This window comes from Bombyx mandarina, chromosome 18 (genome assembly GCF_030267445.1).
Source record: "Bombyx mandarina strain Sakado chromosome 18, ASM3026744v2".
Classification (NCBI taxonomy): domain Eukaryota; kingdom Metazoa; phylum Arthropoda; class Insecta; order Lepidoptera; family Bombycidae; genus Bombyx; species Bombyx mandarina.
The window spans coordinates 2,548,671-2,561,958 of record NC_143224.1 but is presented as its reverse complement, the minus strand read 5'-3'; the positions used below and the strand labels follow the sequence as shown (position 1 = coordinate 2,561,958).

Sequence of the window (13,288 nt, the reverse complement as noted above, 5' to 3'; positions counted from 1 at the left end):
TTTCCGAACCGGTGGTAGATTCTGCGAAACACTGCTCTCATTAGGGCTAGTCTTAACAAATTTGTCAGGTTGAGCCCGGTAAGCTCGCCTACGCGTTTGTAAAACCTAGCATAGCCCCTTAAGGCTACTACGATGGGTAGGTAAATAATAAAATCAGGTAAAAACAGCTATTTAATTATATTTTAAGATAACCCTCGTAGACGAGAGGATGAAGAACTTACTTGTGATCCCAAAATAGGTATGTTATGAAGAGTACTGTGGCAGAAGGAAAGAGTGCTTGGTAAGTGCAATGGGAATGTATAGCAGATCTATCATTAGCTATTTGAGTATATTATAGCTATATGTATGGGATGCTCACGCAGTTTGCACCCATATTTCCCTGCAAATTTTATTAAATAAACAAAATGCATCGTCAGCATCTATTATAGGCTGTTTGCGAGTCTTATCAACAAATACTTACATTACCAATCCTGCGGACCGAATGGTAACGAGTTGACGTCGTCCAAAACACGTCATTTCGAATCCTCCTGATCCATTAACAGTACATTTAGGTACCTCAAGCACCGGTCATCGTTGTCGTCGAAGCCGTCGCTTGCGACGAAAGGCTCGGCGAGTTACTTAACCCACAGACACAGCCCACTGAGTTTTACGCCGGATCTTCTCAGTGGGCTATGTTTCCGATCCGGTGGTAGATTCTGTGAAGCACTGCTCTTGCTATGGTTAGTGTTATTAGCAACGTCGTCAGGTTTGAGCTCCCTGCACTCACTTACTTGTTAGGGTTACGCTGGAATGGCCTCTCAAGGCCATCAGCTTAGGTAAGAAAAAAAAAACAAATACATGTATTTGTCACAAAGTAGTTTAAATTGGCAAAAATATAACAACATAATAATACCACTACGAAAATAAAATTATTTATACTAGTTCTGCTGTCACGAAACTAAACTTGATTTGTTCAAAATTGTATTCTTAAAGACTCGTGCATTTTTTAATATCATAAAAGTCATACATTTTTCAAAGTTATTGCTACGATTTTTAATAAGGCGCTACTAAACATTTAACAGGTACTTATTAATTCCATGCATTTAACTTACTAATCTATTTATTTTTTTAAGATTGAAGGTTACTGGTGGCCCGGAGGCCCTTCCAATTTCACCAGTACAGCTGGGTTAGTAAAGTAGTCGTGGCCTAAAGGACAAAACATTCGTATTGAACTTCTTTTTTTCTATCTATACTAGTGACCTCGAGGGGTCTAGATTCACCGAGCGAGTAGGTGAGCTCGCGGGGCTCTATCTTGGGACGTTGCTAGCACTAGTCCTAGCAAGAGCAGCGCTTTATAAAATCGAATCTGCGAAGCACTGCTTTTGTTCTACAACCGGATCAGGAACGCGACCCATTGAGAAGATCCGGCAAGAAACTCGGTGGACTGTGTCTGTGGGTTAAATGTATTGAACGATGAGAATATGTCGGTGTTTGAATCCCGCAGACAGGTAGGTACAATTATTTCTAATCAAACACGTTTTTAACAAATGTTCACGATTGACTTCCACGGTGAAGGAATGATATCGTGTAATAAAAACAAATATATAATAATTTGCGTATTACTGGTGGTAGGGCGTCTTGCAAATCCGCACGGGTAGGTACCACCACCCTGCTGTTTCTGCTGCAGTAATGCGTTTCGGTTTGCAGGGTAGGGCAGCCGTTGTACTGAGAATTGGAACTCAGGTTTCAAGGTTGGCGGCAGTACGGTGGCTGATGTTTATGGATTCCGGTGACCGCTTATCCATCGAAGCAATAAAAAATATTAATGGTTCACATTGTTATGTCTATGGCCCATAATGTACGCCTCTAAAACAATCTTAGTTCGCTTTAAGAGAATTCGTATTACAAAACAAAGGATCATCGAAAAAAGGTAAGTAAGTGCCTAAATTAGTTTTCGTTGACTTGTGCAGTTCACAGAATCGATAAGCAGAGCTATAAACACTCTTAGACACATCAGGGCAGTATTTCGTTACAGAAATGCCTTAATTCTTAAAGAAATAAGCAGTGCCTTTGTACATAATTTTCCTATTACTCTGTACTATGTCTTCCTTTTTGTGTGTACATAAATAAATAAATAAATAAAAAATAATAAAAAAATTTTTTTCGTTTTGCGCATTTTAAGCGGTGATTACATAAAAATACACATCCGAGTTTGGTTTATATTGTACGATGCCCAATTTCATATCGGAAGTCTGTCCATGAGTATATAATGCATCATCGGCTAGATGATCGTGTTACTTGTTCAGACTTGTTGTTTTTGTAGTCGTCGTGGCCTAACGGATGAGACGTCCGGTGTATTCGTGTTGAAGCGATGCACCGGTGTTCGAATCCCGCAGGCGGGTACCAATTTTTCTAATGAAATACGTACTCAACAAATGTTGACGATTGACTTCCACGGTGAAGGAATAACATCGTGTAATAAAAATGAAACCCGCAAAATTATAATTTGCGTAATTACTGGTGGTAGGACCTCTTGTGAGTCCGCGCGGGTGGGTACCACCGCCCTGCCTATTTCTGCCGTGAAGCAGTAATGCGTTTCGGTTTGAAGGGTGGGGCAGCCGTTGTAACTATACTTGAGACCTTAAAACTTGTATCTCAAGGTGGGTGGCGCATTTACGTTGTGGATGTCTATGGGCTCCAGTAACCACTTAACACCAGGTGGGCTGTAAGCTCGTCCACCCATCTAAGCAATAAAAAATAAAAAATAAAAAAAATAAAAACCTGTACTTATCTCAGGATTTCAGTTAAGTTTGGATAATCATAAAAAGAACGAAATAACTTTTTGAATTTTGTTCCATCTCAAATAAAATTTCAGATTTTTATCGAAATATGCATTCACTACTGAAATTTTCTCACCCACCAGTAACAAAAAATCTTAATTGGTTACGCCACAAAAATGCGAATTAAATTACTCTATATAGTTGCAAAGATTTTCGATATATTAGTAGGTCAGCTGCTCAAACAAAAACATACGGTCGACGAAGCTAACCAGACGGTCCCAAATACCCACTCTTCGACACTTAACCCAAAATGCACTTGAATTAACCTATTCCTGAAATAAGTCCCTGTGACTTTTGAAGTTGTCAAACATATCGAATGAATTATTATTGTTATAATTGCTTACATACCAATATTGTATAGGATCAGGGGTTACGTTGTTAGTGTTGGGACGTCGATATGTGCTATGGATGTATTTTTTATTACCGAAATCCCACAGATTTTAATTTTTTATGGAAGTTATAACACAGCGATGTAAAATGTCCAAATTACTCGTAACTAGGTACTGAAATACGAAATAAAGTTACAATTGTCTATACCTTGAAAAAATTCCCATCCGATTCATGTACCCTTTTTTTTTAAATTACGTATATAAGCATTCAGACCGCTTATTTACAGCATAAAATTATTTGACGTAATATTTTCTTCGGTTTTCGCGAGACGTAAACGTAAAAGGAAATAACATAATAACAATATTAAACATTATATTAAACTAGTACGCACACATACACACACACACACACACACATATACATACATGTAGATTAGAAGTTATGAAGTGAAAATTAATACAACTAATGGTCCCACAGTAGTCGAAATTCGACTATAATTAACTGAAATTTTTAGTTTGTACATAATTATGGCTCTATTGTTAAAGACTATTAAACTTCTATAATCACAGATTTCGCCAAGACTAACTACACTATAAAACAATATTAATCTATTCTCAATTTGACTACAGACTATAAACAATAAAAGTTTGACAATAAACAAAGAGTATATGCGTAAGTGTGTCAAATACATAGCAGTGTGCGTAATGCTTTTTATATTGATTTAATGTATTATTAATGCATAATTAAAAACAATTTTAACATTCTGCACTCCTTCTCTATATTCTCTATAAGTGTGGGAAGTTTCATACTCATACGTCCGCGCAATTTTCGTAAAAAGGGGGACTAAGTGGTTGCTTCACGTATTAATATAATCGATCGAAATCGAAATATCGACAGGCGTATTATATCGATACCACAATGTCCCTATACGTTGTTACATAGGCTTCGTAATTCCTATGAATACGATATCGTTCGCCCAGTTACTCCTGCGCAGGCAACAGGAAATATAATGTGTGTTTAAATTTAATTTAATTATTGTCAATAATTTATTTTTTAACTAATCATGACAACTATTGAGAGATGTTGTTATTGTGCTCCGTTGAAACAAGCCGCCATTCTGATAGCACTAGGAAGTACGGTGAGTTTGAGGAAATACAATTAACTTTTTAAAATTTCATAAAATTTCATTTGTATTTGTGTGAGAACAAAATTAAGATTATAATAGCATATCTATACTAATATTATAAAGCGGAAGAGTTTGTTTGTTTGAACGCGCTAATCTCAGGAACTACTGGTCCGATTTGAAAAATTCTTTCAGTGTTAGATAGCCTATTTACTGAGGAAGGCCGATACAAGTGGAGCAGAAATAAAGAATGTTTCAAAAATAGGGGTTTAAATAGCTTCCTTAACATTCTATAATTCAAAAATATTTTCACTTTCTACGTAAATAAAGTGGGGGATAAAATTTAGCGTTATGCCAAAGTGACTATTTCACGCGGACGGAGTCGCGGACAAAAGCTTGTTATTTATAGAATAGAATTATGTCGCATAAATACAATAGTATAGTCTTATTCATTAATACTAATTATAAATTGCTGTGAATTAATTCCAGAGAACACATTAATAAAGAGAATTATATAATTGATATTTAGGAATCGAAGTCCTGCAGATTTTTATTTGTTAGAAATAAGCCAGTCAAAGCTCTGGGTATCTGTAATATTGTTTTTAACTTAAACAATGTTTTTACTGTCGTATTTGTGAAGTCATATGATCCGCAATCAAAGCGCTCCACAACTAATAAACATTATAATATTTTCCGCAAGCCGTGTTCCTTCTAATCTATATTAAAGTGCCATTATTTTTCATGAAATAATTAATGCATAAAGTAAATAATTATTTAGATTTATTTAATGTACATTATTTTATTACATTATCATACGATTCAGAACGATGACAACATTTTTGAGTTAAATAAGCGACTAAATATATGAAGTTTTAGTTTTAGCAGTCGTTGTGGAAGTCGGTACAGTCTTGGAGCCCTAACAGAATAAGTCAGTGTTGAGGAACGTCTTCATTAAATCAACACAGGTGGTGTTCACGTCATTACGGATCCTCCTGATCCATTAACGGTGCTTATAGGTACCGCAAGCACCGGTCACCGTCCTCGTCGAACCCTTCACTTGCGATGAAGGGCTCGACGAGCGCATTAACCCACATACACACCCCACGAGTTTCTCGCCCGATCTTCTCAGTGGGTCGCGTTTCCGATCCGGTGGTAGATTATGCGAAGCACTGCTCTTGCTGGGGCCAGTGTTAGCAACACTCCGGTTTGAGCACCGTGAGCTCACCTACACGCTAGGGCGAAGCTGAAATAGCCTCTCAAGGCTATCAGCATAGGTAGGATAAAAAAAAAACACGTGTGGCACTCGGAGACTGCCGCGGTAAAGCTATTGCATAGCATTTTTTATCAACTTATGCAATTATAAATCGACAATAATAATTTAATATTAAAACAACAATAAAATAAAACCACGCTATATTTATAAACATTAACAAAAGCAAAACATTAACTGTCCCCTTCACACTCATAACCTAGACCGCGCGAGGGAGAGATGGGCAGACTTTTCATGATGTGCATGCGGCAGTGCGACGTCACGCCGCGCGCTTATTCACAAACACTACACAAGCGCAACGTGTGAATGTGTTGAACGCGAGCTACATAGTAGGCGTAGTGGGGGTGTCCGGTTATTTTCGTTACGGAATTTCTTGATTCAGTCGCCGCGCTCAAGGCCCGCGATAGAAGCTATGCAATAGCTTAAAAAAAAAACGATTGGTGACTTAAATTGAGGGTGTGATAAATTGATTAATTGATGTAAAGATGCAAGAGAAATAATTGATATCTAAGGTTTTGGCCATTCAACGTGCCATTCGATCGGAATCGCGACCCACTGAGAAGATCCGACAAGCAATTCAGTGGGCGTATCTTTCTCTATCCTCCAACATTGTAGCGACAATGCGCCAGTTTTAGGGTTAAAGACTTATTGTGGTACATGAAACTACAATCGAGATTTAGACCTCATGTCACAAGGTGGCTGTTAGATCTGGTGACCCGTTAACATCAGGCCGTGAGATCGTCCATAAACCGTAAAAAAAATATACCTGTTATTTATTCCACGCGCACCTTAAAATCGTATACATTAACAATCAATTGGCTTTTTATCTGGAAACAATTTTTTTTTAATTTTTTTTTATTGCTTAGATAGATGGACGAGCTCACAGCCCACCTGGTGTTAAGTGGATACTGGAGCCCATAGACATCCACAACGTAAATGCGCCACCCACCTTGAGATACAAGTTCTAAGGTCTCAAGTATAGTTACAACGGCTGCCCCACCCTTCAAACCGAAACGCATTACTACTTCACGGCAGAAATAGGCAGGGTGGTGGTACCCACCCGCGCGGACTCACAAGAGGTCCTACCACCAGTAATTACGCAAATTATAATTTTGCGGGTTTCATTTTTATTACACGATGTTATTCCTTCACCGTGGAAGTCAATCGTGAACATTTGTTGAGTACGTATTTCATTAGAAAAATTGGTACCCGCCTGCGGGATTCGAACACCGGTGCATCGCTTCAACACGAATGCACCGGACGTCTTATCCGTTAGGCCACGACGACTTAAAAACGTAGAACACAATTTTGTATCCCTCAATCTGACAGACTGTCTTTTTTCTTAGGGATGTCTCCCGTTGCTAGTGCTGTGTGTGAAAAAACCATATATTAATGTTTATGTCTAAATCAAACTTCCTTCCAGATAATTTCGACGATTGGTTCCGTGGTTATGACACTGCTTACTGTGAAAATATACGAAGATGACGAGAAAAGGTAAATATATGAGGCTTTTTATCATTAAGTTTTTTTAAGGTATTTTATGACCTGGTAACTAAGACCTTTAGTTCAAGTCTTATGTTAATCTACTATTAAGATGCGACCGGATTAATTGAAATGCGGAGAAAACAACGAATTGCCATACTCATGATTTATTCGATTTCATAGGTTTTTCTTTACTGCAGTATAACATGATTAAAGGAATTTACGAAGTGGTCACCGCCTCGTGAACGCCGCCATCCAAAATTATACCGGGTTAAAATTGCAAACCGCGCCTACCGTCACATAAATTATCTATCTCATAGCCTACTCGCTATTTCCTTATAACTTTTTAAGCCAATTGGAGTTCCCTATAATGGCAGCACTAGAGGAAACAATGATAAAAAACATGGCCATCGCAGACGCATCACATATTTCTCTGTATTTCGGTGTCTAAAACTGTCAATTGTATAACATCAAATAAATAATTGTAGAGAATGTAACTATACTGAGATCTTAGAACTTATATCTCAAGGTTGGTGGCGCCTTTACGTTGTAGATGTATATGTGTTCCAGTAACCATTTAACACCAGGTGGGCTGTGAGCTGGTCCACCTATCTAAGCAATAAATAAAAAATGCTCCTCACGAATCACGGAGCTCCATCGGCTAGCCTGCAAAAGCGGGATTATAGAGATTGGAGGGTGTCTATGTGTGTGTGGGTAGTGTGAGAGAATATCACACTCGCGTAAGTCATGACGGGCCTTATGCAAGTTTTGTAAAGTGTCACCTTATTCCGAAGGGACATTTTACTCCGCTTGCAGATCATGAGGTAGAATCTGCCGAGAAGAAACGCGGCACGGTCGCGGACTGATTTTATATGAGGTCGGAATGTCATGGATGCATCCAGGGTGACACCCAGGTACTTGACCTTCCTGGCCCAGGGTATGGGTCGGCTGAAGAGGGTAATCGTGGGTGTGAGATTTCTCCTCCTAATCCGGGAGGAAATCCGTGTGAAGCTTACCCTTAGAAATAACACCGCTGTGCTTTTCGCTGAGTTGCTGTCTATGTGCCATTTTCGGAACCACCGTCCTAAGGTTACGGCTGCGCTCTGGAGTTTCCTCGCGATCAGGAACTTGTTTCTACTCGAGTAGTAAACGGTCGTGTCGTCGGCGAATAAGGCTAACTGGGTCGGTGGCGACCGGGGAATGTCGTTAATAAATATACTAAATAGGAGCGGCGAGCTAGTTTAGTAAACAATACACCCGTTGTATTTTTGTGATCAAAATATATGATTTCTCGTAGTCGGTAGGTAGTTTCACGTCAAAAATACGCAGCAAATTATTAGTACTAAAGGAAGTTGGCGAATCCTATTAATCTGACTGTACTTTTTGCTCATGATTACTATAAGCTACTTTCAGGGTGCGACTTTAAAAAATACGAAACAAAATATTAGCACTAAACAATGTAAAAAAAAATTATAAATCTGATTGCGCTTTTTGCTTTAAAAGGATTTACATTATTTACAATGACAAAGAATTTACAATGAAACCACAGAAGTCCACATCCTGAATTAAAATATTTTGCACCTAATTTGAGTATCGAAAAGAACTTTTTTTATTTCCCTTGTAGGCAGACGAGCATACGGCCTACCTGATGGTGAATGTTTACCGTCGCCCATGGACTTCAGCAATGCCCCGCTGCCTACCGCTAACTGAAAACATAGGGGTACATATCTTGAATTAAAACGCTTTGTTTATATACAAAATATTTTTTTCAGTTCCATTACAGAAGGGAATATCTTTAACGGCTTTCTTAACGTGGAAATCAAGAGGAATGCAATGGAAGCTACTCTGGCTGTCTGCCTCGTCTTCTTTGTACTGTGGATGCTCTTCTCTTGGTTGCTACTCGTTGGACTCTTCAAAGTAGGTTTTTTAAACGCTATGTATATTGTAATCGCATAAGTTTCTTTACATGAATGGATTGATACCAGAATCCTGCTTATTTCTGCCGCGTAGTAGTTTTCCGTTCCATCTTACATACGACGAGCATACGGCCCACCTGATGGTGAGTGGTTACCGTCGCCCATGGACTTCTGCAATGTCAAGGGCAAAGCCAGGCCGCTGCCTACCACTACAAACAGCCGGTAAACGATATAATCTCTCTAGGTGGCCGACGGCATTTTTGTTATCATATATCGTCTTTTCGCATTAAAAGTGTACAATTTCCATAAATATTCGAAATTGAGTAAATATGCGGAATCATTTGGTATCACCAGTATTTTTCTCATAAATACTGTCAAAAGAGCGTAGTTTTTTTTTTTTTTTAGTTTACCTATATTTTGGCTACTATTAACACAATTAATACATAATTTTATCTTACTTTAAAAGACAGATCGTGTAACTGGTAAAAGATAAAAAATAAATGTTGCAAAGATGATTAATATTAAAAATATCAATGTTAAACCTTCAAAACACTCTCCTATAAAATTAGTAAGTTTTGAGATTATACAGTTTTAATGCGAGAAGACGACATGTTATGCGCTTCGGCAACCACTTACCACAAGGTAGGCTTTGTGCTCGCTCACCCAGTAAATACATATTAGTAAATTTGTTTGTTCGTATTCTATGCACACGTTTATCCAATTACTTTGAAACATTTTCAGTTCATGTTAAACCTTCAAAGTGATTTATTAGTATACTGGACATGTGATGGGCTAGTCAAATAATAAAAGTTCATCTTCTCCTACAAGACAAATTATGGAAGAGGTTAATTAGGAAGTTCACCGGGAGCATTCTGTTTAAATAATATATCTTGGATTGTATCCTTGTCCAGTGTCTTTCCTGCATCAAATCTTATGTCTTTCCTAGATCAAATCAAATTGAAGTTACGGCGTCCGCACGATATCTAGGTTTTTAATACGCTTTTATTAGCTTCAGATGTTTGTATGTTTGTAATGGAATCTTTAAACATGATTTTGACCCCCTTCAGAACGTCGGATTAACTCGAAATTTGGTATACTTAGTAAGGACCGATGACAATTAAAGAATTAAAAAAAAACTGAGAAAATTGAAATTCACCTAAAATAATTTATATAAATAATAGTTTAAAAAAACTAAAAAAAATATACTTTTACAGAAATTCCAACTAAAGAATAGAAAATAAATATAAATAAATTTGAATTAAAAATAGTGTAAGAAAAAAATATTTTATTGTAAAAAAGCGTGGGGTGCTTTTCAGGATATTATCAAAATAACCCTTCTACTCATATCTGTTCATAAAATATTTATATCTATTGATACCATGCATACCGCGCTTTTTTTTAGTTGGGTTTTCTATAAAAGCGTATTTTGTTGGTTTTTTTAACTATTATTTATTATTATCTCTCCTCAAGGGAGATACAAACGTGACCTAATTTAAAACTCTATTCAAGTGTTGATATTGCTATAATCTCCATTACAGAACAAACCGTGTTTAGTGCTCAGCTATCTTTCTTACGGGATAATATTGACTATAATGTTACAACTGGGCGCATTACTTTTACTCCTAAACCTGTATTGGATCCACGCTTTTAGCCTTACCACAGCTTCAAGTGAGTACTCTGTTATTTCTGTTCTAATTATTATTTATATCTAAAGCCGTCATGCGTCTTAGGGTGGAAAGAACGTTTACTACAGTATTTTTAGTCTAAAAGGAATTTTCAGCCTAATCAGTTTCTCGCCGGATCTTCTCAGTGGTTGCGATTCCGATCCGGTGGTAGATTCTCTTGCTGGAGCTAAAATTATAGAACTCTGTCGGGTTGAACACACGAGCTCACGTACCCGTCCGGGCGTAGCTGAAATAGCCCCTTTAAGCTATCAGCGAATAGGTAGGAGAAAAAAAGGAACTTTTATATCATGCACTGGACTAGTAATAGTATTAGCACACTGTATCCCATTATATCCCATGGTGGGTGTAAGCTGCGACCGCTTATCCCATTGAATATCTTGCCATAAATGGTTTTTCTGCTAAGCCAATAAAAGTTATAGACCCATGGCGTCTAATACAAAAGTTAGAAGCCAGTGAGTAATACCTAATATCCATTATGTACTATGTAATAGGTTTTTATTTATTTATTGCTTAGATGGGTGAACGATCTCACAGCCTACCTGGTGTTGAACGATTACTGGAACCCATAGACATCTACAACGTAAATACGCTACCCACTTTGGGATATAAGTTCTAAGATCTCAGTATAGTTACAACTGCTGCCCTATACCCTTCAAACCGAAACGCATTATTGCTTCACGGCAGAAATAGGCAGGGCACTGTGGTACCTACCCACGCGGACTCACAAGAGGTCCTACCACCAGTGATTACGCAAATTATAATTTTGCGAGTTTGATTTTTATTACACGATGTTATTCGTTCACCGTGGAAGTCAATCGTGAACGTTTGTTGAGTACGTATTTCATTAGAAAAATTGGTAACCGCCTGCGGGATTCGAACACCGTGCATCGCAACAACGAATGCACCGGACGTCTTATCCTTTAGGCCACGACGACTTCAAACATGCTTTTATAATTGCTCGGAATTAATAATATGGTCATTTCAATGTTTTGTTTCAGTTTTCTACGCATACGTGCTCAGAGTAGTGCACGCAATTTACGAGGGAATGAACGCTGGAAAGATAATATTTAATGAAAACTTCGACGATTCATTGACCGATATGACTGTGCTCATCGATGAAGACGACGCATAGATATGATTACAGTCAAAATCTGTTATAACGACATCGAAGGGACTGCTCATATTCAGTCGTAAAAACCGATAGTCGTAACAACCGGTGATGTTTAATGTGTATCGTGCAAGTACAAACAAATCGATAGGGAATTTTTGGAAAAATATATTTACATAATACGCGATTTTTCTTCAATATTAATTTGTTTTCTCATTCTTTGCGACATTTTGAAAGTTTCAGGAATAGCTCCACAAAGTTTTGGTGCGTCTTGTGTATAGTTAAGTAACAAACTAACTGAAGAGATACGAAGAAGCGGGCTTTGACTCTACCGCATGCACGTGTTTTGTTTCTAAGAATTAGAAAAGACCCTACACTAAACTAAATCCTATTGTTTTCTTTCCTGATTTTAATAGCTTAATAGCCATTGAAGACAAATGTGGATACCTATTCAAATTGTTTACAATACAGCTTAGCCGGTCGTTCTAACAGATCTAATTCTTCGAAATATTAGTTGAATGTGGTCGTTTTATGAGGTATGTCGTTATTAGCAATGTCGTATAAAGCAATGTTTTTAATAAGGCGGTCATATGGCATTCAGCCGGGACCTTTCTTCTAGGTTATTATAACCGGCATGTTGTTCTAAACGATGTCGCAGTAAACGGTTTTGACTGTATTTATTAAAAACTACCGAATTTCACTTTTTGGTTCGTATCATGCTTTCATGTTAATAATTCTGACAATTCGAATGCTTAGATTAAATAGAGGTCCCGCAGTAGTCGAAATTCGACTATAATTAATTTGAATTCTAAGTTTGTACACTATTATGATTGTATTTTATAATCACAAATTTCGCCAAGACTACACTATATTAACAAAGACAAACAATATTTAATCTCAATTTGACAACAGACGTCAAGAACAAAAGTTTCACAATAAATAGTATGCATGCGTGTGTGCTTCAAATACATGGCATGTAGTGTGTGTAATGTTTTCTTTATTGATTTAATGTATCTTTTATGCATTATTTAAAAAAAAATATTAACATTGTGCACTTCTTCTCTATATTCTCTAGAAGTGTGTAAAATTTCATACTCCTCCGTCCGCGCAATTTTCGTAAAAAGGGATACAAAGTTTTTGCTTCACGTATTAATATATAGATAATTCTGACAATTCGAATGCTTTAATAGTTTTCGTGCTCATTCAATTTATTCACAATAATATCTCGGTCAAAGTTTTTGAATTCATTTCATTGTCACTTATAAGCACGCGCGTACGCAGCACACCGCTGACTCTCCGACGCGACGCATCGTGCTGTCTCGCTACTCAATGGCTTGCTAGCCTATGCTCCGGAAATGGATATATTCCATGATGGTTTGCAGCGATTTATTGTTGTTGTTAGGAATTACTTAAGCTAATTATTAATATCTTATAAATGTTTTGGTTCATACTGTTAATTTGTAAGTAGATTAAATAAATAAATAAGAGATAAATAATTAAATGACCAAATACCAAACTATAGGCCATAAACTGCTTTTCTTTACAAAGTAAAAAC

At 37.3% G+C, this 13,288-nt stretch overlaps 1 protein-coding gene across 1 annotated transcript; it reads left to right on the top strand.

Annotated features, from left to right (window-relative positions):
- Positions 1–4,074: 4,074 nt before the first annotated feature.
- On the top strand, positions 4,075–12,956 carry LOC114244469 (uncharacterized). Its single transcript, XM_089734583.1, has 5 exons — positions 4,075–4,287; positions 6,966–7,036; positions 8,797–8,941; positions 10,479–10,608; positions 11,624–12,956. The coding sequence occupies exons 1-5, from the start codon at positions 4,213–4,215 to the stop codon at positions 11,755–11,757; spliced, it is 555 nt and encodes a 184-aa protein (XP_089590709.1). The 5' UTR covers positions 4,075–4,212; the 3' UTR covers positions 11,758–12,956.
- The last annotated feature ends 332 nt before the right edge of the window (positions 12,957–13,288 follow it).